The sequence below is a fragment of the Salvia hispanica genome, chromosome 2 (assembly GCF_023119035.1).
Source record: "Salvia hispanica cultivar TCC Black 2014 chromosome 2, UniMelb_Shisp_WGS_1.0, whole genome shotgun sequence".
Lineage (NCBI taxonomy): Eukaryota > Viridiplantae > Streptophyta > Magnoliopsida > Lamiales > Lamiaceae > Salvia > Salvia hispanica.
The window spans coordinates 15,225,099-15,251,153 of NC_062966.1; the positions used below are offsets into that span (position 1 = coordinate 15,225,099).

General features: G+C 37.0%; 2 protein-coding genes and 1 non-coding gene across 5 annotated transcripts; 2 read left to right on the forward strand and 1 right to left on the reverse strand.

Moving 5' to 3' along the window:
• Window positions 1–894: 894 nt before the first annotated feature.
• Window positions 895–3,018, reverse strand: LOC125203911 (40S ribosomal protein SA-like). The gene is made up of 5 exons (XM_048102421.1): window positions 2,826–3,018; window positions 2,100–2,362; window positions 1,795–1,992; window positions 1,501–1,702; window positions 895–1,219 (listed from the first exon to the last, which is right to left on the reverse strand). The coding sequence occupies exons 1-5, from the start codon at window positions 2,956–2,958 to the stop codon at window positions 1,113–1,115; spliced, it is 903 nt and encodes a 300-aa protein (XP_047958378.1). The 5' UTR covers window positions 2,959–3,018; the 3' UTR covers window positions 895–1,112.
• A 14,235-nt stretch (window positions 3,019–17,253) lies between these two features.
• Window positions 17,254–23,474, forward strand: LOC125205467 (ABC transporter C family member 3-like). Of its 3 annotated transcripts, none has more exons than XM_048104414.1 (11): window positions 17,254–17,485; window positions 17,643–18,484; window positions 18,888–20,311; window positions 20,400–20,486; window positions 20,625–21,221; window positions 21,302–21,466; window positions 21,590–21,884; window positions 22,007–22,527; window positions 22,614–22,677; window positions 22,762–23,001; window positions 23,083–23,474. In XM_048104414.1, the coding sequence occupies exons 2-11, from the start codon at window positions 17,665–17,667 to the stop codon at window positions 23,196–23,198; spliced, it is 4,329 nt and encodes a 1,442-aa protein (XP_047960371.1). In that variant the 5' UTR covers window positions 17,254–17,485; window positions 17,643–17,664; the 3' UTR covers window positions 23,199–23,474. The 3 variants fall into 3 exon arrangements, with proteins under 3 accessions (XP_047960371.1, XP_047960372.1, XP_047960373.1); XM_048104415.1 differs by lacking the exon at window positions 17,254–17,485 and having other exon boundaries at window positions 17,671–17,792; window positions 17,921–18,484; XM_048104416.1 differs by lacking the exon at window positions 17,254–17,485 and having other exon boundaries at window positions 17,715–17,792; window positions 18,206–18,484.
• A 528-nt stretch (window positions 23,475–24,002) lies between these two features.
• On the forward strand, window positions 24,003–24,076 carry TRNAV-AAC. Its single transcript has one exon. It is a non-coding gene; the product is annotated as a tRNA-Val (tRNA).
• Window positions 24,077–26,055: the final 1,979 nt, after the last annotated feature.

The window sequence follows — 26,055 nt, forward strand, 5'->3', positions numbered from 1 at the left end:
CCATATTTCTTAACTCGAAACTTTGAATCCACGATTGTACAAATTACTATACAAAAATTATTACTCAACCAAAATTGTCTCTCATCCATACCTGTAGCTGCATAACCTGAAGAGTTTTTCCAAAAAAATGGCTATTATTAGTAGAAGATTTAAGAGAAGAGGGAAAGCAGAAACCTAATTAGTGATGACATGAAAGTTGGACTCGCTTTCTGCTTTGCTTTGAACAATGGACAATATTACCAACCGGATTTGAAAAGCAACAACAATTTTGTAACGGATTCAATGGCGACATTTACTTATAGTTTTGGTAGAGAGAATTCATCGCACGTAATCTCAGTCTTCCTGAACGATCAATAACAATGGAGATTATGGAGTAGCCACTCTCTCGTGCTCTACCACCAACAAGCCACTTATCTACAATTCGTATTCCCTTTTGAAATCGCTGTGATTGATTTTCCTTTGGATAGTATTTTCAAAACCACTGACCCCAGCTTTAATCATCATTTTCTTGGCTAATTCCCGATTCTTCCTACATATTTTCCAAACACTGGGAAGAAACAAAAGATGAACACGAGGCACACCTTCAGTGGTAGTGAAGATGTTTCCTTTTATCACACGATTTAAAAAAAATTATGTTAAGTGAGTTAATTAAATAAAAATAGAAAATAGAAAAAGAAAAGAGATGAAAAGAGTAAAGTAAGGAAGAATAAAATAGTAAAAAAAATATGTTGACTTTTACTAAAAGAAAACAGACTCAACTATTATGGAAGGAACAATCAGACAGAGTGAGCAAGATATTAGACGAAAGAGTAGAGCTTTAGCCACAACAAAGGAACAGCAATGGATTACTAGATTAAGCCAAACTACGCTTCAATATTAAAACCAAAAACACAATTTAGTGCATGAGTTGCTTTGGAATTACTAACATTTAAGTAAAAAGTTGTACCAGAAACAAGTGAAATCTCAATCCATAAAACTAGACGAAAACAGCAGCTGCTAAAACATTCTACAAAAATTCAGGACTGCCAAATAACAATTATAGTAGTATTTCGGTACAAAAAAAAAACACAGTACTTCAAAGACAAGTTAAATGAGCATGAGGCAAAACTCTTTCATTCCCAGCCAGATGGAGCAATGTCAACAGGGGCGGAAGTCGGGGCAGCAGCAACTGGTGCATCACCAGCAGGTGGAGCCACAGCCGCATCCCATCCATCAGGACCTACACATGCAATTCAACATAAATGTTTATTTCCAACCAGATACACTTTTGTAAATCACAAATCAAATTAGTTGCAATACAAACAACAGCTGTCAAATGGCCTCTTATCAAACTCATATCACTTCAAACCATAGCTCAATTACTTGTGTTTTGAATTGAAAACATATCTAAGGAACTTGCTTCTGAACAATTCAGCTTGATTAAGTTCAAAGCAAATCTTCCACCTACAATGCAATATTTACATACTACACAACCAACAATATCATTAAAGAAGTGCTAACCTGCATCAGCAGCTGCCCAACCACCGGCAACTGGAGCAGCTGCACCAGCCAATTCAGGTGCCCATTGGGCATCAGGGATTTGAGCACTAGACCAATCACCTCCAATTGCAGCAGCACCATAATCAGCATAATCCAGAGCTGGAGCTTCCTCCTGTTCTTCTTCCTTGGCCTCCTCTGGCTCCCTGTAGAAGAACAGGTCAACCTGCCAGAAATGATATGTTAGTGTAAATCAATAAATAAACACTTAGCATGATGCATAAGAAGTAAAATACATAATTTCCTTATGAATATTACCATGATATCCCATTTATGACCGGGAGCAATAACACCACGCATCTGCAGCACCATCCTAGCCAAAAGCCAGAACAGACAACCAATGCTGTGCTTTCCCTTGTTGTTGGCAGGGATTCCAATATCCACATATCGCATAGGTGAGTCAGTATCGCAGAAGGCAATTGTGGGGATATTGTAAAGAGCAGCTTCTTTGATAGGCTGCAGACAAATTTAAAAATATTAGAGCAATACTGAATGCAATAAACCATACAGCAGCAATACACATTCACAATATGCAACAAGCAAATAAGCTACTAAACACTTGCCTGATGGTCAGTTCTTGGGTCTGTTAGAATGAGAAGCCTTGGCTCACTGAATGTTGTCTGGAGCTGGTTGGTGAATGTTCCAGGGGTATGGCGCCCCGCAATTGCATTAGCACCGGTATACTGAGCAAATTTCAGAACAGCTCTCTGACCATAAGGTCTGGCAGATTGCACAATGATATCTTGAGGATTCTCAATCCCAACAATAACTCGGGCAGCCATCTGCAACTTATCCCAAGTCTTTCCAAGATTGATGATGTAAATACCTGGTGAAGAAATTAAACTGAATTAACAGCCAAACAATAGAGCAAACGAATGACATTGTGTATAAAATATCAATAAACTAATCATCCGGTACTACTTAAAAGTAATTGTTCGAGGATTATGATAACCCAGAAATACAGCGGAAATTCATCTGACGGATAAGCATTGCTCACATAAGCAGAACGAAAGTAACACCATAAGGCAATTTGGCGATACATATATATAACGGATGCGAAAAAAACTCACATGAAAATACAAATAAATTGTAATTTACTTCCTCAAAGTGAGGAACGAGGGAGTCAATACGCAAAATTCGAAAAACATTGCAAAGACATAAACAAAAGGGCATTAAAACTGAGAAATAAGCAAAACACAACGGCGCGTCAACAACTGCAAAAATAACACGATAAGCAGCAGATCTAATTATGAGAGTGAAATAGATAGGTAGGGCAAGAAAAAGCGTACCATCGTTGCGGCGCTTGAAGGCGTATCTCTCCATCTGGAAATCACAGTTTTTTGTGCCGAGGTGGACTTCGGCAGCCAGCATAATCTGAATGTCGGCCTCCTTAGTGGTCAGAATCCTTTGAGGGGTCGCCATGATTGAATCCTTCAGGCGTTGGCTCCTTCGCGACAGAGATGAGTTGCAGAGAAGGAAATTGGTGAAATGCAGCCGAATATAAGGAGTATAAACCCTAGATGAACTTCTCTTTGTTGGGCCTAAACGACATGTATTAATTTTGTGTTGGGCTGTTTAAATTTTATCACCGGCTTCCCAAGAATAGTACTGGGCTGCCCCAATATGCAATTCTCAGATCGTTCAAAAACTGAATACAAAAACTTTTATAATATCTTATTCTTTATTGTTACTAATATATTGATCGGTAAAGTAGGAGAAATGAAGAGAAAATGTAGAGCAGTATATTGTAAAGTCCACTTCCTAAAATATTAGTCTGGACTAATAATATATTAGACTAAAATGCTACTACTTCATTTTACTAAAATAGTAGTATATTATTAGTAAGTTACATTATTAAAGTAATAATCTACGGTATTAGATGACACGTGACATAATCTAATCATTAGATCAGAAAATCTAATGGAATAACAAGTGTTTTGTTTTTGAACTATATTTAAATAGAGTACATTTGTCATTTTTGGTTGTCCACGAAAAATAGAGCACATTCAAAAAATGAAAGTTTTCTCTTACTTTTTCCTTTTGTCGCACTAATAATATGGACTTCACATTCAACTAACACTACTTCTCTCTTACTAATAATATGGACCTCACATTTCACTAACACTACTTCTCTCTTATTTTTTCCCCTCTCTTTTACCTTTTTAATTTCATATTAAAACTCGTGTCATTAATAATATGTCATGTTTTTCGTGGACGGATAGAGTATATGAATATGGATACATCGTCCATTTGTGCTATGAATTAAAAATAAAACTCTCACTTGGCATGCTTACAAGTTACAAAGTTTTCAAATGCAAGCGGCAAATCTGCAATTGTAAACTCTTTTAATAGCCATTGAGAACATCCTTCAAATCAAGAATTGGGTTGCATATAAAAATATGTTAATTTTGCATAAAATAATCCTCGAGAGTCTTAAATAATAGGAGACGATCAAGTTCAAATAAATAAATGGTTGACATCGATTCCTAATTAAGATTGATTTCATATCATCTTCTTATTTATACACACATGGTCTAAAAATATTGATGTTCCATTAGATTAACAACTCACATTTAAATAATTTATGTTTATTGGTTCATATCCAAATTCTAGTATTTTAATAAATCCAGCAACCAATTAATTGATATAAAAAATACTATTAATTGTAATTAGTATGGAATTACTAGCTACCCAGACCCCAGTCATTCATATTATTGCCGAGTAGAATTACCATATTAAACGTTACGAGAATTAGAATCGACATGGTATTTATTTAACTAAAAGAAAATAAAAAGAATTCAAACTACAATCGACATGGTATTTATTTAACTAAAAGAAAATAAAAAGAATTCAAACTACAGTTTATACTTAAGTGTAAACTGAACTAATCAGCATTAGCCTTTCAAATTAAAAATGGTGCTTTAAAGTTCACCCCTTAACTTTGTGAACCTTATTTGCATCTTAGTATTACAGGATTTTGTGAATCAAGTCAATAAGAAACGAGATATATTAAGGAATATATCGTTTTCGTGAGTACTGAGTACGAAATGCAAAAATTATGTTGACATTATTTCCCAATATTTCGTCATCTCAGGAAATTAGGACTTTTGTTTGGTAGACTTAGAGCATCCGCTGCCGTCTTTCCCAAGCTTGGTGACATAAGCTCCTGGTGAAGAAATTAAACTGAATTAACAGCCAAACAATAGAGCAATCGAACGACATTACGTGCTCCTATAAAATTTGTCACATTTTTCAATTTCTGTCCTTTCCACAAAAAGTTGACATTGTGTACTTCATTCTTCATATTTTATTATAAAATTAATATATGTATATAAATATTTTATTTTTGAATAAGCATTGCTCAAAAAAGCAGGATGAAAGTAACCCTATTATAAGGCAAATTAACGATATCTATATAATTAACTGTTGGAAAGAAATCAATTAGGAATCAATTAGGGACCAAAATTGATATGCTCGGTATTTATGCTAATTGATACTAGGGTAAATCTTTACCATGTATAGAGGTAGTTCTTTGTGTATTTAGACAGCCTCCGCTCCTCATTGTAATTCAAGTTGTTGAATGAATAAAATTAAGTCTTTCAACATGGCATCACGAGCATGGTTTTCGATCTCAATCGGTGAACTCAGAAATTGATTCATCATTGTTCGATACCTTCCTCAAACCTCCGACCAAAAACAGGGCAGAATCCATACCTACACAAACATGTCAGACAACGAAGAGGAGAAACCATACGTAGATGATTCGAGATTGAGAATGAGTAAACAAGTTACTCTGGCAGTCAAGCTCAATGGGAACAACTATCCCCTCTGGCATAAGCTGATGAAGATAGCCATTGGAGGAAGACGAGCAAATCGACACATCACGGGCATACCAGCAGCACGAGAACCGAGAACGAAGGGCTATACCGAATGGGAAGAAGCCGACATGATTATATTCTCATGGATAGTCGACAATATCGAAACTGATATCGTCGTGGACTTTGCGCACCACCAAACCACACAGGCTTTATGGGAGAGTTTGTTTGTCACCTTCGCAAGCACCTCCGATCCATACCTGATGTATGATTTGGAGGAAAAGGCGAGTAGGATAGTGCAAGGAGAACAAGGGCTCGAGACTTACTGGCGACGCCTCCACGGAATTTGGATAGAGATAGATCGATGCGAAAATCGCCCAATCGATTGCTGCGACAAAGGAGTCGGGCAGTTTCGAACATACATCGGAACAAGGCGATTGTTCAAATTCCTCACCGGAATGAATGAGAGATATGACGGAATCCGGCTACCCGGCTCAAAATTATGCCGCCGGCAGCAAGCTCGGATCTCCCGACCGGCGCGACAAATGACGATTCATCATCGGGCGGAGTAGGGCTCGGTTTTTCTGCCCAGAATCAACCTCAGCAACGCCCCAATCAACCCCCGCCGCCACGCACCACCGGACCCAACCGCAGGACAGGATTCAAACCGGATAAATCAAAGATGTGGTGCTCCCATTGTGGAAAACAAAAGCATACCAGAGAATCGTGCTTCCTCTTGGTTGGATTTCCCGACTGGTGGGACGAAAATCAGAAGGCGAAAGCCCGTTTAGCAATCGGGATGGAGGAAGGTGGAGGCGGTGGACTTTTTTCGGCTGGAGGGGGCAACCGCGAGGCCACCAACCCTCGGGGAAGGAACGGAGATGGAGATTCCCGGACAGGTGGGGGCGGCAAACGTGGAGAGGCGGACGTGATCGGAGAAGCAGCGTTCGCCGAGAGGAGAGGAGGCGCCGCCTTGTATGGAGGTAACGGATTGGGGTTTGACAATCCTAATCCACCAATTTTCTTGCATTCAGGTCCTCAAATTGTGTGTGATCCAAAAATAATACCCCATCATATACAAAATTTAGTATCAGCCCCCTGTGTGAATTCTTGTGCTCAATTTAGCCCAGCATGTTAAAAACCAAGAATCAGCCCCAAATTTGTCTAATATATCATATGTGATCTCAAATCCCTTTGCACCCCTAGAAAAAATTTCCACTGCATATATGGCCCGAAGTATAATCGATCCTAAGAAGAGTGGGTGGATATTTGATTGTGGGGCTACAAACACGATGACATATGATAAAAATGATTTTTCTGTAATTAATGAGGCTACGAAAAGTTTAATCCAAACTGCGGATGGGGAACTAACAACCGTTAGTGGGAGCGGGACCATAGAAATTTCACCAACCTTAAAACTCTCCAACTGCCTTTATGTGCCCAAATTATCCCATAAACTCATGTCCATTAGTCACGTGACTAAAGAGCTCAATTGTTTCAGCCCTTGCTAAAATTCCTGAACCTCTTACTCTTCCCCTTCGAGTTTTTGGTTGCTCTGTTTATGTACATATTCCCAAACATGAAAGAAGTAAATTTTCTGCGTGTGCTCTTAAATGTGTTTTTTTGGGATATGGGACTAATCAGAAAGGGTACCGTTGCTATGACCCAACTTCTAGGAAAATAATAACAACAATGAACTGTAATTTTCTGGAATGTGAATATTTTTTCCAAGCCCAGACTCGGGGTCAGGGGGAGAGTTATGTTAGCCAGGGGGAGAACCAAAGTGATAGCATTAGACCCCTTAGTTGGGCTATCTGAGGTAATTCCTGAAACTAGATCAGATGATACAATTGTTACTGCTAATAAGTCCGGTGTAGAAGAGAATGCAGCAGTTGACGGTGACACATGGCAGTATATACTTCCGCCAAGGAGCACTCGGGGTATACCAGCAAAGCGCTATAGCCCTGAAAGGACTAGCTCGAGAAGCCAGTATTCCATGGCAAATCTGGCTAAGGCGAACTTGAGTGAGATGGCAAGGGCATTTGCAGCAGCCCTTTATGAAGAAGAGGAGCTCCCTCGAACAGCAGAAGAAGCCATGAAAATTTCCCATTGGAGAGAGGCAATGCTAGTAGAAATGAGAGCTCTGATAAAGAACAAAACATGGGAGGTATGTCTGAAGCCGGATGGAGTCCGCAGTGTGGGGTGTCGATGGGTCTTCACCATAAAAAGGAGGCCAGATGGATCGATTGAACGGTATAAAGCAAGGCTGGTGGCAAAATGATACACCCAGACATATGAAGTTGACTATGCTGAAACGTTCTCACTAGTTGCAAAGATGAGCACTATTCGGGTATTGTTCTCTATAGCGGCAAACAGAGAATGACCACTACACCAGTTTGATGTAACCAATGCATTCCTACATGGGGAGCTATCGAAACCTATTTACATAGAGGCACCGCCGGGTTTTGCTGGGGAGTTTGAAGGAGGAAAAGTCTGTAAACTGAAGAAGACTTTGTGTATGGACTCAAACAGTCACCTCGAGCTTGGTTTGGGAGATTTACGGAGGTAATGAAGAAGTACGGTTACAAGCAAAGCAACTCAGATCACACACTTTTTATGAAGAAAAGAGAAGGAAAGATCACATGCTTAATCATTTATGTGGATGATATGGTACTCACGGGAGATGATGAGGATGAGATCAACCAGTTGAGGAAAAATTTGTTTGCCGAGTTTCAGATGAAGGACTTGGGCTTACTCAAATATTTCCTGGGGATAGAAGTATTGAGGTCAAGAGAGGGAATCTTCATCTGCCAAAGGAAGTATGTGCTCGATCTTCTGGCAGAAACAGGCCTGCTTGACTGCAAGCCAGCTGACACTCCTATGGTGCAGAATCATGGTCTCCAGATAATTGAAGGGGCCGAATCTACCCCTCACACGAAGTACCAGCGCCTAGTAGGGAAGTTGATCTACTTATCTCATACCAGGCCTGACATTGCTTATGCAGTAGGATTGGTTAGCCAGTTCATGCATGCACCTCAAGCGGCTCACTGGGAAGCAGCCTTGAGGATTGTTCGGTACTTAAAGGGAACACCGGGACATGGGATTATGTTTGAAAAACATGGACACCTAGAAATTCATGGCTTCACAGATGCTGATTGGGCTGGAAATCCAAATGATAGAAAGTCAACTGCTGGATATCTTACCTTCGTAGGGGGAAATCTTGTTACTTGGAGGAGCAAGAAGCAAAAAGTGGTGGCTCTGTCAAGCGCTGAGGCTGAATTTCGAGGGATTAGGAGTGGGCTAACTGAAATCATATGGCTAAAGAGGTTGATGACAGAGCTGGACTTGGTTTCATAAAGGTCTTGTAAACTGTTCTGCGACAACAAGGCGGCGATCAGTATATCTGAGAACCCAGTCCAGCATGATCGAACGAAGCATGTCGAGGTGGACCGACACTTCATCAAAGATAATATTGAAGCTAAGGTGGTGGAAATTCCTTTTATTAGATATGAAGACCAACTGGCAGACATCCTCACGAAGGCTGTAGATTCAAGAAGTTTCCGTGGAGTATTAGACAAGTTAAGAATGTGTGATCCCATTACTTAATTTGAGGGGGAGTGTTGGAAAGAAATCAATTAGGAATCAATTAGGGACCAAAATTGATATGCTCGGTATTTATGCTAATTGATACTAGGGTAAATCTTTACCATGTATAGAGGTAGTTCTTTGTGTATTTAGACAGCCTCCGCTCCTCATTGTAATTCAAGTTGTTGAATGAATAAAATTAAGTCTTTCAACATTAACGAATGCTAAAAAAGTAAAAAACTCATAATCAAATACATATAGGTCGTGCTTAGTTGTCAGGAAAGTAAAGGAAAGAAAAGTTGATAGGGAAAATAATTCCTAGTAATATGATTCCTGAGAACTTTACTTTCCTGTGTTTGGAAAATGTCTAAGATTTTGAAAATACAACAATTAATCAAAAAATATATATTTTCTTTATAATATCGATAATGCTAATAAATAATTACTTAAATATATTTTATAATTATAAAATTATAATTCTCATTATATGCATCTGACAAATTTTGAAAATATAGAAAATACAATAAAAAAATTATTTAAAAAACTACTGATTGAATTTAATTAGAGTAACAAATAGTAATTTTTAGAGAGTCAATAACACGAAATAGAAGTTAGACATCCTTCCCAAGAGACCCAGACTTCCTGAGAAATACACCATTGTTTGTATTATATTCACCATCGTTTGTATTTTATTCTGGTAAAAGTAGTACAATCACTATGATCAGAAGTCAGAACACATTTTATATACATACAAATATTTGCATATATCAAAACAACAGAAGCCCTCGTATGCTAAACTACGACTCAGCGCACAAAAATTTGTAGAAACTTGAAATATAAATCATAAATTTCTTGATAAGAAGCAAAAATCTTACTGATATTGAAGAATTTGGATGACTGCAAGTGAAGGTATGGAGAATAGAAAAGAACCATGAATAAATTGAATGGAAGAATAGAAGAGAGAAATTTTTTTCTTATATTTTTTCCATCTCTTTTAAAATCCTCAAATTTGGAAAAAGAATACCTAGGTTAGGCTAGGGAATCAGAATCCTATTATTTTGCCCAACTTTCCTCATTTTTAGAATTATGATTACTTTTCTAATTTCATTAAAAATCAAACAAACATTGAAATTTAAAAATTAGGAAATTAAATTACTTTCCCTCCTAAAATCCTGGCAACCAAACATATCCATACAGTCTAACTAAATTCCTCAAAGTGAGCATTGAGTGAATCAATACAAAGAAAAACGAAAAACATTGCAAAACATAAACTAAAGGCCATAAAAACTGAGAAATAAACATGTGATCTGATTATGAGGCAAACAAAACGCAAGAGCGCAGCAAAAATTACACACGTAGGTTGGGCTAGAAAAAGCGTACTATTATTATTGTGGCGCTTGAAGACGTATGAGTCACAGTTTTTTGTGGCGAGGTGGGCTTCGACAGCCAGCATAAGCTGAATGTCGTCCTCCTTATCTGATTGAGTCCTTTGAGGGGTCGCCATGATTGAATCCTTCAGCCCTTGGAAATTGGTGAAATATATGGGGTATAAACCCTAGCTAGATCATCTTCTTCTTCTTGGGCCTGGTGTAGTATAGATCATTTGGTGTTGGGCTGTATCTTTGTATATACGTATATCAATTTTAAATTAAATATTTTCAATCAGCGGCTTACTAAGAATAGATATGCAATTCTCACATTGTTGAGAAACAGATTACCAAAGCTTTAATATAATCTTCTCTCCATAAGAGATGTATTTATTCGAAGTTCAAATAGAAAGAGTGAACATATATCAATATAATTATTATGTATTTCTTTTTGTGTTTTTCTTCTACTAGTATTTATAATAAAATAAGTGGTTAACAAATGCAAGATATATTGTTTATATCTTATGGCATATTAATTCACTCTTTTGGTGATTAATGATATTGGCATCCAAATATAAATACTCTTACAATTTTTTCGGGCTTTCAGTGTGATAGATTATACCGCATAATTAGTCTTATGTGTGCTGTTAGTTTGGATGAATTATACTCGATTTACATACATACATATACATGTACAATGCGCTACATAAAATTAGTATTGATTGCAAGTCGTAGTAATAGAGAACAAGTTACTCTAATAAGTATAACACAAATTTAAGTGGGATTTAACTCCATCGTGGCTATGGACATCGCCGAAATACTCCATTAAACAATCTTTGAAGCTCATCCTCCAAGTTCGAATCATATGCCATTAATCAACAACTTTGCTCAAACATAGTGTGTTTAATTCCGTGAGTTCCATTTTGTATATTTGTCCATTTGTGCTATGAATAAAAAATAAAGCTCTGGCTTGGCATGCTTACAATGCAAGAGGCAAACCTGCAAACGTCAACTCTTTTAATAGCCATCGAGAACATCCTTCAAATGGACATCAGCAACAATTGGGATGCATATCAAAATGAGATAGTTTTGCATAAAATTATCCTCCGAGTAAAAGTTGAAGCAAGAGTCTTAGTAAGTCATACGGTTAAAATAAATAAATGGTTGAGATCAATTCCTAGTAGAACTACCGCATAAAATTTTGCGAGGTGAACCGACATGGTATTTATTTAACTAAAAGATGATAAAAAAGAATTCAAAACTAGGGGTGGGTAGGTAAGGTATACCTTACCGAAACCACCATACCGTATACCTTACCGTAAATACGGTATGCGAAAAAGTCATACCTTTACCTTACCAAAGTTTTCGGTATACCTTATTTTCGGTATGACAAAGTTTCATACCGATACCATACCTCATTTTCGGTATACCGTATCGAAGTTTGGTATACCTTACTTTTGCGGTATACCTGCCTTTCAACATCAATTAAAATAGAAAATTAGAGTATTTAGAATATTATTTATATTTTATAATTTTAAAAATAAATTAAATATAATTTATTCATAATTATATTTATATTTCACAATAGATTTTATAATTTAAAAATATATAAAATATATTTTATATATAATTGTGTTTATATTTTTGTGGTATATACCTTAGTTTACGGTATATACCTTAATTTACGGTATATACCAAATTTCGGTATGCAGCGGTATACCGCGGTATTTGAAAATTCATACCGTTACCTTACCAGAATCTTTCGGTAAGGTATCATACCGTACCGAAAATAATATTTTCAGTAATTTTTCGGTGCGATAATGCCGGTATTTCGGTATTTTTCCCCAACCCTATTCAAAACTATACATAAGTGTAAACTGAACTATTAGTCTTTCAAAGTAAAAATGGTGCTTTAAAGTTCACCACTTAACTCTGTGAACCTTATTTGTATCTTACTATTATTACTGGATTTTGTGAACCTTATTTGCATCTTAATTAGTACTACTATTATTACTGAAGCAGAATCAAGTCAGACAGTGGTCCTCTAAATCTATATACTATACTACTTGAATTAAGAAACGAGGTCTATATGCTTAAGGAAGATATCGATCGTTTTCGTGAGTGCCAAATGCAGAAATTATGTCGACATTATTTCCAAATATTTTGTCATCTCACCGAGGGCGCACGTACATACACTATTGGGCTATGGTCTAATGGAGCCGGACAAAATTAGACTCTATTTGGTGGACTAAAATACACTAAGAAAAATAATTAAAGCTCGATTTAACTGTTTTCTATATAATTGTAAATAAATAAGTAAAATACTAATAAATTGAGCTTTGATTTATAATTTTGTAAAATAAAAAGATACTACATCCGTCAAATAAAAATATCGATATTTTCATTTTGTTCCGTCTCATAAAAATAGCATCTTCTATTTTTGGCAACTTTCTTCTCTCTAATGAAAGTGGGCCTCATCATCCAACGCATTTTTTATTCATATATTATTTTTACTTTACTAATTGTTCATTAAAATTTGTGCCGTTCCAAATATTTATTATTAATGGAATGAATATTTAATATTTTAGAATTAAATTAAATATAAAATAAAATAAATAACGATAAGCATATAGTATCAAATAAGGATAATGTTCATATAAGATATGTAAAGAGTGACATATTATTTTCCTACAAAAGAATATTATAATGCGAAAAAATCACAATGATATAGTTTAATTACGTGACCTTATTATTTTAATTTACATTTTAAACATTTGGTTTTATTAGAGGGACAGTTTATGTCATATGGAATTTTCTAATATTCTCTCGGTTAGAAAAACTTCAATCATTTCAATTTTGTTTTTAAAAAGGAGAAAAAAATGGTAATATCTATACTTAAATATTAATCCTAATTGATGTGAATCTCAATGACCATACTAAAAATGAAATGTTACTCTCAATATATTACTCACTTTTTATCATTCTCTATTCTCTGTTTTATTCGCCAAAGTTTCATCTACTTCCCTTATTTTATTCATTTTATATTTTTTTATTATATTTTAATAAAATGTGACTAATCTAAGATTATTTTCTATAGATGATAGATAGGAGTATTAATTTGCAATAGAATGATTGTGACGTATCTCGTGCACGGAAGCAGTATAAAGGCTAGCAAAGGTGACCGCATAATGCCTTGTCAACACATACAAATTACTTAATCATTTAGGTTGACTATTCATTAATCATTCTTCGCTGCTTCGCCGTTCTTCCACATTGCAAACCCTAATTTGGTGTGCCCCACCCATTAATTAATTCTCGTGAATGCTCAAAATTATTTATGATTTGAGACTAGTATAGTAATAGTATTAGCTACTACTAAAAGTCTAAAAGAGAGTTTTCAGAACAGAAAATGAGACCCCGCGTGGTTTCCTCACACTTTAGTGGGGGGCACCACGTACTCCAATCTTATCACAATTCATCCATACGATTATATGCACGAAGCTTACATACATTGTCACATTGATACACCTATGAAAGTGTAGTAATTTTAGTATGTTAAAATGTGGCACCACTTGCATTATAAGTAGTTCACTAAAATTCATTCCATGTGTTGAATCAAGAGATTCACAATCCCCTTAATCGAACAAATCTTAATTTGTGATTGGATCCAATATTCTTGAATTCAAATACGAGACGTTTCATATTGGAAAAACATCACATTTTTAGTTTATCACATAGTACTTCAATGACTTTGTTTGCAAGTGAAATTGATGATGCTCATAATGGCAGGGCCAGGGGGAATTGATCAAGAAAGTTCATTGAATAAAACCCGTGGAAAAGTAATAAAGATTACAAACACATTATTCTTGTTATGAATCAAAATCCAAATATGAAAAGTAATCATGCCCACTCCACTTCTATTGAGTTAGTGCATGGGTTTTGTCGGACCCCGTTTCACTCATTTTATGGACTCTTACAAATAAAGATTTAACACTAATTTTGTTTAATCAAATCAAATTCATGTCAGCCTTTTGAATCTGGCTCAAACAACATATGTACTCTCAATTATTTTCAATAGTAACATTTTTGTGAGACCACTATCAATTATGGACTCTGGGGAGTCCCACTTCTCATAACTAACACTGGTTTGGTCTAGCTTAATATTTACACCTCGTTATCCAGTCAAACTAGCTAGGAGCGGAAAAAAAGGATATTTGTGGAAATTAAATCTATATTTTTGGAATTTAATATTTTATGCCAATCATGGTTGGCCATATCATTGGCTTAAAAGGGTAAAAAAAATATTGAACATTGGAAGCATAATAACAAAATTAAGGCTCAATATTTAAAACCTAATCATATTTTTCGATTTCGAAAAGTCGATAGTTCAAAAATATACATCCAGTCCATAAAATCGAATATCACATTTGATAATATAAAATATAGTATATAGTACGAATCTAGATATTGTTTATGTTGAACGGCAACGCTAATGAAATGGATATTTCCAATGGATTTTAATATTATGGGATGCAATTTCATAACTGTTACCCTATTTTTTCTGCTTTTAGTTACCGTTGGAAGGGGTGAATCTAACTAAAATTATTCATCCACTAGCTAAATCTGAATTCCCGTTAAATTTTGCTCGGAACTTGTGTTTGCGTTAAAAAACTTTTGTAACCAACGGATCGCAGCGCGGAGCTAGTTATGGTGACCATGAGGTCACGGAAACCAAAAAAAAAAAACTTTTGTAGTCATTAGGTCTGTTTTAGTGAATTTGCATAAATTATACTACTACTACTACATGTTATTATAAAATGTTTCACTAAAAGTGGGTAGATTCTACCACAATTAATGTTACATAAGTAAATTTTGAATTAGTTATAGCATCAAAACAAAAGGGTTAATTGGTTGAAAATATGTGAATCAGCTGCAAAAGTAATTGAATGATTCCAAAGTTGTGAAAAGGAGTAATTAGCTATACCCTTTATAATGTAATGACATCCTAATAGAGTAGTGAAAAAAGTAATTACCAAGTTGAAAGATGTGGTAATAAGTTTGCAAAATGAAAGGCTCTGAGAGGACTAGAACACCATTCAAAATGTGATACTTGTACAAGAATCAAAAAAATAAAGGACCACAGCAAGTGTAAAAGGTAGTGGGCGATGGGAGGAAGCCTACAAAGCTAAAGTTACACAAAAAACATTATATAGAGGAGGCAGAGCGAGGCACCACGCGATCGCCACGACCGTACACTACTCCTCCTGTTCCCTAACACACGCCCTCATTTCACAACCACGCTTTTCCTCCAACGTGGTAATTAATATTCACTCCATTGCCTCCTAATTTACTCACACTCACAACCACGCTCTTCTTCTGTCTCTCTCACACACACTCACACACACACATACACCCACTAGAGTTTTTCTACTACTTTGATAAATCTAAATTTCTAATTGGAGGGTAGGATTTCAAATGAGTATGACAGCCAAAAATTGATCACAGCAACTAGATTTGTGGTCACACACACAAATAAGCAATCCCTCGGTTCAGAATCACTAATGCACCGGTTAAAAGATTAGTTGTAACATACTCAAACCTACAAAGAGCTTTGTTCAATTTGAACACATAAATTTTTAACCTTTATGACGACCATTTAATGGAATTTTTGTCATAATAGTAAACTTCAACTCACATTTTGCTAATTATGCATTAAAGAAACAAATAATGCCAACATTAATTTTTAAAATATAAGGAGCCTCTTTTGTTACCTTATTAACGTTAAAAATTAATTATGCTTTGAAATTAATGTCAGCCGGTCAAGGGCGGTTGGTGTACATGTGGCTGAGGCAGGGTGGGACTAGACGCCTTTGGACCCCTCAGCTATTTGAACATTTATTTATATAATAATATATGTATGCAATATTATGAATACAAAAATAGATTATAAATATATAATACTAGTAAATTTGATCTTAAAGCTATGCACGTAATTTGTGGCTTTTTTTATGTGTTATTAGATTTATAATATTAGTAATTTTGTAAAAATAGATTATAAATATATAATACTTGTAAATTTGATCTTAAAGTAATGCACGTAATTTGTGGCTTTTTTTTATTTTTTTTTTCAAATTAGTAATTTTTATTGGTTTTCTATTTTATGGATTTTCTCAGTAACTTTATTGATTTTTTCAGTATTATAAATCATTATAATTTGTAATCATAAAGAATAATTTTTATAATTTAAGAATATAAAATAATTCTTTGAGTCCATGAATAATTTTAAAAACATTATACTATAATATTCCCTTTAATATAAAAAATCGATGATAGAAATAACATTTTGATCTAAGAAATAATGAAAATATATCATATAATATTAGTAAAATATGTGCTATATTCTAAAAAAGTCTATTTAATAATTAATTTTCTCATCCTCCAATTCTCACAGGTTGCTTTATATTATTATATATGCTCACGTTTGAACAATATCCGCATACACTCAGCGCATTTTAATAGTAGTTTCAGCCCTCCACCGTCAAAATTCTGGCTCCGCCATTGAGTACGTCCATTATTCCTATTTATTTAAGCTAAGTACTACTAGTAAATACAGAAATGGTGGTTCAGACTTATCGCTTAATTCTTTTCCATACATGCAGGAAATAATTAGGTAAAAAACAAAAATGCTGTGTTTATGCTTATCCCCCGCTTTTATAATTCATATATATCTATATATGTATAAGTAGGATAATTATAGAGATTGTAATAACTAAAATAATTTTAGAATGACGACATTTCATCTCTGACGAATTTGTTCAGAGTGGCCACATTAAATAAAAAGCAAAATTCAAACAGGGCACTGTTGGGATTCTGGTCCCATTATTTTTTCTCCTTATTTGCAGGGGAAAAAATAAAATAAAATCACAGTTTAAAGAAAGTGATTGTCTCCAAACTTACTCAAGATTCCTGATGTGATTGTATGTGTTCAACATTTCAAATTTCACCAATTTCATTTCATGTGACATATAATAATCCTATGTAGGAATAGAGGCAGAAAGCAGCAGCCTTATTGTCCCACCATCTCTAAAAGCTTGGATTCCATACCACTGTTTCACCAACCTTCAACTGCCCACGTGATTTCTTCACATTTGCTCCAGTTTTGGATATACATTCACCATTATAGTATGTACCCTATTTGATATGAGTATTTGCCTATTTGGTATAATTTCACAACTACTCCACTCGTGCTTAATGGAATTTTAGTTGCTCTACTCTTTGCAACTCTGTTTCTAATAATTTTTTTTTGTATTTATGAATGCAATTTTTGCTATTGTTTCAGGTTTTTGAGAACCTTTTTGTTAATGGATGTTAATCTGAAGTTGGTGGATGTGGCATTTTGCCTGCTGTTTTTGGTATGGATTGTGTGGGATTCATCCGGGAAAAGAAAAGAAGCTGGTGGTGCTGATGGACATTTTGTGCGTAGAGAGAGGTCTTCACTCTCTGCCAAAGTTAATGTTCTATTGAGCTGTGTAGTAGGAGTTTCTTACATCATCTACTTGCTTCATGAGTTTTGGGAGTCAGTGAATTTTCCTATTGATGACATCTTCTCTGCTATAGCTTGGTGTTGTGCATGCATGTTGGCTGTTTATTCTGTGAGCATAGGAAAGAAGAGGTGGCCTTTACTTCTCATTCTGTGGTGGGTCGTTTCAAGCATTTGCTCTTCGGTTGCAGTCTCCTTTTACTGTCTCCGTCATTTTAGACACATAGTCGAGCCTAAGTTTGTCCCAAAAGCCAACACGGTTGATTTTGCTGCTATGCCGTTGTCATTGCTCATGTGCTTGAATGCTCTACTTAACAATACTGTCAAGAAAAAGAGCGATGCAACGAGACCTTTGCTTTCAGAGCTGGAGAGCGAGTCGGGATGTGAGAGTGATCCTTTTTCCAATGCTGGGATTTGGAGTCTCCTCACATTCAGGTGGCTTAATCCTCTCTTTCACAAGGGCCGTTGTGAGAAGCTCCAAACGGAAGATGTGCCACCAATTCCACAATCAGAAACTGCAGATGAGGCTTCTTGTTTGCTCGAGGAGTTTTCCAGGAAGCAGAAGACTAGCATGCCCTCCCTGTCGAATGCCATACTCTACTCGATCAAGACGCCCCTCTCCATAAATGCGGTTTTTGCAGGTATTCTTCTGCCTACAATCCAAACTCGTTGATACTTTAAAATGAAATAATTAGCACTAGTTATGTTTATTTTTTGGTATTCTTCTGCCTTCTTTCAAACTGGTTGATAATTTATTTAGTGGTTATGTCCTAGCTATGATTTTGATTTTTGAGAGAGGATGGCAAAATATCAGCCACTAAGTGTGACAGACTACCTACCACTTTCACATGGGCTAGGATGTTCTAATCAATAGTTTTATGCATAATTTTGATTGTCCTTAATGAAGTGTCATATTCTCTTTGTTAGGTTTGTGTGGCTTGTCGAACTTTTTTTGTAATGTTGACATGATAATTAATTTTATTTTGAACATGACTTTCTATTTTTATTTTTCCCTAATCTGGTGTTTTACTGATGGTTTTTTAGGAGTCAATACAATTGCTTCTTATATCGGTCCACTCCTAATTACAACATTCGTAAACTTTATGTCATCAAACGATGAAAATTTGAAATGGCATCATGGTTTGATTCTTGCACTGATCTTCTTCTTTGCGAAGAATGTGGAGTCACTATCTCAAAGGCAGTGGTACTTTGGTGCTCGTCGGCTTGGCATCAGGGTCAGGGCAGGTCTGATGGCATTGATATATAAGAAAACTCTGGCCTTGAAGTATGGTGGTACGAGAAGTGGTAAAATCATTAATTACATCAACGTTGATGTTGAGAGGATTGCAGAGTTCTGTTGGCACTTCCATGGCATTTGGTTGCTCCCGTTTCAGATCACCTTTGCCCTCGGCATCTTGTACAATAATTTAGGGGCTGCTCCCGCTCTTGCTGCTTTTTTCACCACCATATTTGTGATGATAAGCAACACGCCGCTTGCCAAAGTGCAAGAGAAACTCCATACAAAGATAATGGAAGCCAGGGATTCGCGGATAAAAGCTACTTCAGAGTCCCTGAAGAGCATGAGAGTCCTGAAGCTGCATTCATGGGAACCGACTTTTCTGAAAAAGCTATTCCATCTCAGGGAAACAGAAAGAGGTTTCTTGAAAAGGTACCTCTACACAAGCTCAGCTGTGACTTTTCTTTTCTGGGCTTCGCCGACAGTGGTTTCAGTTGTTACCTTTGGGGTGTGTGTCTTGTTTGGGAAGCCATTAACATCAGCCACAGTTCTCTCAGCTTTAGCCACTTTCCGAATTCTTCAAGAACCTATCTATAATCTGCCAGAGCTTATTTCGATGGTGGCTCAGACTAAAGTCTCAATTGATCGGGTGCAAAGTTTCATTAGGGAGGAAGATTCGAAGAGATTGATGCATAGTCATACTTCAGGTGCACCAGGTGTTGCCATCGAGATTGAAGCTGCAGAATTTGCATGGCAGGATAGAGATGCAAAAAAACCAACCATCAAGATAACAAAGAAGCTTAGAATCATGAAAGGGAGCAAGGTGGCTGTTTGCGGTTCAGTGGGCTCTGGTAAGACGAGTTTCCTCTGTAGCATACTTGGTGAAATACCTAGAGTATCTGGGCCAGGTATAGAAACTTATGGCTCAAAGGCTTTCGTGCTTCAAAGTGCTTGGATACAAACTGGTACTGTTCGAGACAACGTACTGTTTGGTAAGGATATGGATAGATCTTTCTACGAAAATGTGGTGGAAGCATGTGCGTTGAACCATGATATTGAGATGTGGGCTGATGGAGATTTATGTGTCGTGGGTGAGAGGGGGTTGAACTTGAGTGGAGGACAAAAACAAAGAATTCAAATGGCAAGGGCGTTGTATAGCAACTCGGATATATATCTGCTCGATGATCCTTTTAGCGCTGTCGATGCACATACTGGGGCTCATATGTTCAAGGTATGTGATTTTTACTTATCTTCATCCCATCAGTGAACACATACCTTTCATGCCAGGACTAAGTTCCTTCTTTGATTATTATATGCAGAAATGTCTAATGCAACTCTTGCACGACAAGACTGTAGTCTATGTTACTCATCAGTTGGAGTTTTTAGATTCCTCTGACCTTGTATTGGTATGTTTTTTTTACAGATTCATAGCCTAAACCAAGAGTGATTTGTAAATTACCAGATTCATTTTGAGAGATGTATATATAGTTGTAATGGTTATTAGCAAAACTATATTCTTATCTTAGTTTTTACATTTTTAACAGGTCATGAAAGATGGAAGAATTGTGGAATCAGGAAAGTACCATGATTTAGTTTTGAATCCTGATGGGGAACTGATGAAACAAATGGCAGCCCACCACAAATCTTTAGATCAAGTGAACCCTTCCAAGTCGAACCCCCCAACGAAGAACCGCCAGGCTAACAGCATAGAAGCTTGTGAAGTAAAATTTATCGACCTTAGTAGAAGCAACCCGGTTTCAAAGATGTGTCTGTACGAAGAAGCGGAGAGTGGGAGAGTAAAATGGCATGTATATGCAGCCTTTGTGACAGCTGCATATAAAGGAGCTCTTGTTCCTATCACCCTGTTATGTCATGTGCTTTTCCAGTTGTTGCAAATGGCTAGCAACTACTGGATTGCGTGGGCGTCAGATAGAGAAGAAATCGTTACAAAACAGCAGTTGATTAATATGTTTGCTTTGCTCTCTGGTGCAAGCTCCTTGTTTGTTTTGGGAAGAGCATTTCTCTTGTCAACTATTGCTATAGAGACCTCTCAGTGTCTTTTCGTTCGAATGATGAAATCTGTGTTTCGTGCACCGTTGTCGTTCTTCGACTCCACCCCTTCAAGCCGGATCCTGAATCGAGTAAGTTGATTCACAGTGCTGCTATTTTCATTTTCAGTGCATAACTTGTTGGTTTCTAAAATGTTGATCTACATTACCAGTCTTCAACAGATCAAAGCATAGTGGACACGGATATTCCATACCGGTTAGCTGGACTGGCCTTTGCGATTATCCAGCTATTAAGCATCGTTGCGCTCATGTGCCAAGTTGCTTGGCAGATCTTCTTCCTCTTCCTCGTGGTCTTTGTTGTCTCCATATGGTATCAGGCAAGCACTATTTCCATTTTTTAAGTGCAATCACCACTTCATACTAGATATCAATAGATGCAATGAGTTAGCAGCAAGCAATGTGTGTCAACTACTAATATGATAATGGCTTCTTTGGTGCAGGCATACTATATCAGCACAGCGAGAGAGCTAGCCAGAATGGTTCCAGTTCAGCAAGCTCCGATTCTTCATCACTTTTCCGAATCAATAGCTGGAGCAACAGTAATTCGGAGCTTTAACCAGGAGAGTCGATTTTGGAAGACAAATGTAGATCTTATTGACAACTACTCTCGCGTTGCATTTTACAACGCTGGTACAATGGAATGGCTCTGCGTCCGGATCAACTTTCTCTTCAACCTCGTCTTTTTTCTCCTCCTCGTCATTTTAGTCAGCCTTCCACGGTCAGCCATTGACCCAAGTAAGCACTTCACATCCTTTATTTTTTTTATATCTTGATAATCTAGCAGTAAAAACAGTTTTTTTATCCAAATACCCAATACATAGTTGAATATCTGAGTGATCTATTTTTCTCTATTGCAGGCTTGGCTGGACTAGCAGCTACATATGGTTTGAATTTAAACGTGCTACAAGCATGGGTGATATGGAACCTCTGTAACGTAGAAAACAAAATGATATCTGTGGAGAGGATCCTTCAGTTCACTGGCATACAAAGTGAAGCTCCTTTGGTCATCGAAGATCATAGACCAGAGATGGATTGGCCTCGCAATGGAGAGATCAGCGTTGAGAATCTCCATGTGCAGTACAACCCCGTTCTTCCTAAAGTTCTCAAGGGAGTCAGCTGCACCTTCCCAGGTAAAAAGAAAATTGGTGTTGTGGGAAGAACCGGAAGTGGCAAGTCGACTCTGATCCAAGCACTCTTCAGAGTGGTCGAACCTTCACAGGGACGTATCCTGATAGATGGAGTCGACATTGCAAAGTTAGGCCTACAAGATCTGAGATCGAGATTGAGTATAATTCCACAAGAGCCGACTTTGTTTCAAGGAACGTTGAGGATGAATCTTGATCCTCTGGAAGAGCACACGGACCACGAGATATGGGAGGTAAGAAGCCACGCGAGTTTCCCTTGCCAGCATTTTTACGAAAGAATTCATAACTTATTGCTGTTGCAATGTTCTACCTTTCCCAGGTTATACACAAATGTCACCTTGCTAAAAATGTCAAGCAAGACGAAAGGCTTCTAGAAGCACCAGGTTCCATTTCTTCCGCTGCCTTGAATGGATATATTCTTCTTGTTATTTGTGTAACACAAAGTGTGGAAATCATATTTTTTGCAGTTGCTGAAGATGGAGAAAACTGGAGTGTGGGACAAAGGCAGCTCGTATGCTTAGCTAGAGTGTTACTGCAGAGGAGAAGAATACTAGTTCTGGATGAGGCCACAGCATCGGTAGATACAGCAACGGATAATTTAATGCAGAAGACGATAAGAGAAGAGACAAATGGATGCACCGTTATCACTGTGGCCCACCGGATTCCCACGGTAGTGGACAACGACCTCGTTTTGGTTCTTGGTGAAGGTAAGAAATGATAAAGAAAATGCAACTAAAACCCCTTGTGTTTTATTGTCTGAGATACATATGATGTGCTGTTTCTTGCAGGTAAGGTAGTGGAGTACAACTCTCCTTCGGAGTTATTAAGCGATAGCAGCTCGGCCTTCTCAAGTTTGGTGATGGAGTTTCTGCGAAGATCATCTATAACGGACGACTACCAATGAGACAAGTTCAGGGGTTCAACTGTTGAATATAGGTGGCTCTTTGCACACTTGTATAACTAACTAGCAAAATGAAATCATAACCTAGCAGTAGCATTGACTATATAACTCAGGAAGAAATAAGAATAGGTAGTTAGTTCCATTCACGGTTAGAGAATCTGCATTTGTTGAGCGATCAGTGATGTAAATATAGGCTAGAAAATATCTCATGCTAGTTTTATTTTCTGCTCCATCTGTACACAATTACTAGTAGTCATCCAGTTTCCATTTTTTGAGTTATCTACAAAAAAAATAGCACCTTTAATTTTTTGTTAAGTTTTCTTTTTAATGACGTGAGACTTGACGTCCACTCGCAATGCTACAATAAATTTTTCCCCCATACCTCTACTACTTTACCAATTTATCGTAGGTGATATAATCATATAAGAGCATAACATGTTCACTTTAATACTTCCAAATTTCAGCAAAAAAACCAACTCTGTGAGTTGGATCCCCTCTGCAACCGCTGCCATTTCCTATCCGCTGTTGTGAAAATTAATGCATGCAATGCAGCATCATATTCTCTGCTAAAGTAGATAAACCTTTTCCAGCTTCAAATGATTATATATGCTATAGTAGATAACCTTTTCCACCTTCATTAGTGTTGTGGTTTCATTAGAGGGCATTGCTATTTAAACTAAGCAAAAAGTTACAGAAGAGGTGTCCGTGTTAATCTGGTGAATGTTTTTATTATAATCAGGAGCTAACTGGTCTGGCTTTAATAGTTGTTCCTCAGGTAACTCTTAAAAATAAACGTATTGAACAAATGGTTTTGTGGTGTAGTTGGTTATCACGTCAGTCTAACACACTGAAGGTCTCCGGTTCGAGTCCGGGCGAAGCCACTTTTTTTTATTAACTTTTATTTAAGACATAATATTCGTTTCGCATACTCCTTAGTAATTTATGTTCACTTTTCGGTGCAACTGAACCTTAAAAACATACAATATTATTTTTACAAATAAGTGTGAAATACATCGTAGCTATGACGTCCACTCTCATGCCTCCCAAAATTGCCATTTAAATTTCTCGTTGACATTCATTCAACATTATTTTATTTTCTAAAAAAATCTTATTTTGATTGGTAAAGTTATTCTCTGAATAAATATTGTCTAATAATTATGTATATATATATTTTTCTTTACCGAGCAAAGAAAAGCAAATTAAAGCCAAAATTTCATCAAACTTCTAAGTATATCATATAAATACTTTATTTAGTTGATGATTTAATGTTATATATCGATATTGAATACTTATAAGATCGTCAGATTATTGTTTGACCTCAACATATAAAACAAAAAAAATAAGAAATGACAGCAGACAGTTGGTATCAGAAAATGTGGTGGACCACGTTTTATTTGTTATGCATGCACCATGATTGGTCAATACTCCACTACTTATTGTCTTCTCTTAATTGTCATTAATATTTCGGTTACTCCACTTATATTTATTAAATAAATATAAAAAAAAATTTAAGAAAGCAGCGAAACCAGATGATTATAAAGAAGCAAAGAAAAAAACAAAATTGTTTCAGTACTTGTATTGAAAAGTGGCATTTCAAAATTGGAGTCATGAATTGTTCCTACGAATATTCTATAAACGATTATGAATACTTACTTTTGCTAGCAGCATAAGAGCACTTCCAATGCTCTCCCTAAAAACTCTCTTATTTCTCCCGAATTTCTGCTATCACGTCGCCACATCAGCACCAAAATTTATCCCCAATTTTTAGCCAACCGCTCCAATGGTTTCTCCCTTATTTCTCCCAAACTCAAAAAAAAAAAAAAAAAAAAAGGCCGAAAAATCGCCGAATCGCGTACAGTGGGCGCCGATGATTCGGCGATAAATCGACGATGAATCGGGAGTTGGCTTTAATTCGGTAGAATTAACGCCGAATTATCGCCGAAACACACCCAACGGCCGGCGATTTTCGGCGAAAAATCGCCGAGTGTTATCGCCGGACCACTAGGAGTGCTCTAATAAGTATACTACTCCGGTTTTAATTTTGCTTGAAAATATAGTTATAGTACTAGACTTATTTTCTTATTTTAGTACTATGTGTTATTTCAGTGAACCCATTTTTTTTCTAGTAAAAACTAAAATAATATTTCTTTCTTACTTTTCTATTTGTTTTTATTTTATTATTTTTTTACTTAATTAATTTAATATAAATAAGAGTATTTCTTAAATTGTGTGATAAAAAGAGAAGACTCCACTAAGAGCATCCGCAATGGTACTTAGGCCAGCCATAGGCCAACCATTCTCTCCCCTGCCACGTCAGCAACACTAAGCCAGAACACACGAGCCCCGCCACTCTCTACTCCTCATCGTCGTCGCCGTCGTCCTCGTCGTCGTCGCCGCCGCCACCCGTGGTATCTGAGCCCACGTCGGAACCCCCCAGCCGTGACCTCGCGATCTCTAAATCAGCACGCATGCTCTCGAGCATCTCGTAAAGAAACCTCTTCTCCGTGGGGCCAGTGGCGTTCTTCCACTCTCGGAAGACTCGGGCTGGGGCGGCAGGAGGGCGGAGGGGTGGCGCTTTACGGCCCGGCCTCTGACCTTCGCCCACATAGCCGACGGTCTACCAGCTGGTTGCCACAGTAACCACGGGCACCTTCGCACCACTTCCTTGGCCACCCCTTGGCCACCCCGGCATACTCATCCTCAATCCACTTCCTCCGGCCCGCTGGCAGGCTGGCTGCGATGACTCGCCGATCTGCCTTCGTCCCTTCCCCCTCCCCCTCGTCTCCTTCTTCGCGGCGCGGCCGGCGTCGGCTGGAACGGGAGTATGATGCTCTAATATAGAACATAGAAAGCAATATTA

Bases quoted from the DNA above. Each gene is read 5' to 3' on its own strand.
- LOC125203911 (XM_048102421.1), bottom strand. From the start codon at position 2,958: ATGGCGACCCCTCAAAGGATTCTGACCACTAAGGAGGCCGACATTCAG. The intron at 1,993-2,099 runs GCAAGTGTTTAG...ATTTGTCTGCAG, and splicing joins ACCCAAGAACTGACCATCAG to CCTATCAAAGAAGCTGCTCT. The intron at 1,220-1,500 runs GTTAGCACTTCT...TTGCATGTGTAG, and splicing joins TTGGGCAGCTGCTGATGCAG to GTCCTGATGGATGGGATGCG.
- LOC125205467 (XM_048104414.1), top strand. From the start codon at position 17,665: ATGGATGTTAATCTGAAGTTGGTGGATGTGGCATTTTGCCTGCTGTTT. The intron at 18,485-18,887 runs GTATTCTTCTGC...ATGGTTTTTTAG, and splicing joins CATAAATGCGGTTTTTGCAG to GAGTCAATACAATTGCTTCT. The intron at 22,528-22,613 runs GTAAGAAGCCAC...TACCTTTCCCAG, and splicing joins CGGACCACGAGATATGGGAG to GTTATACACAAATGTCACCT.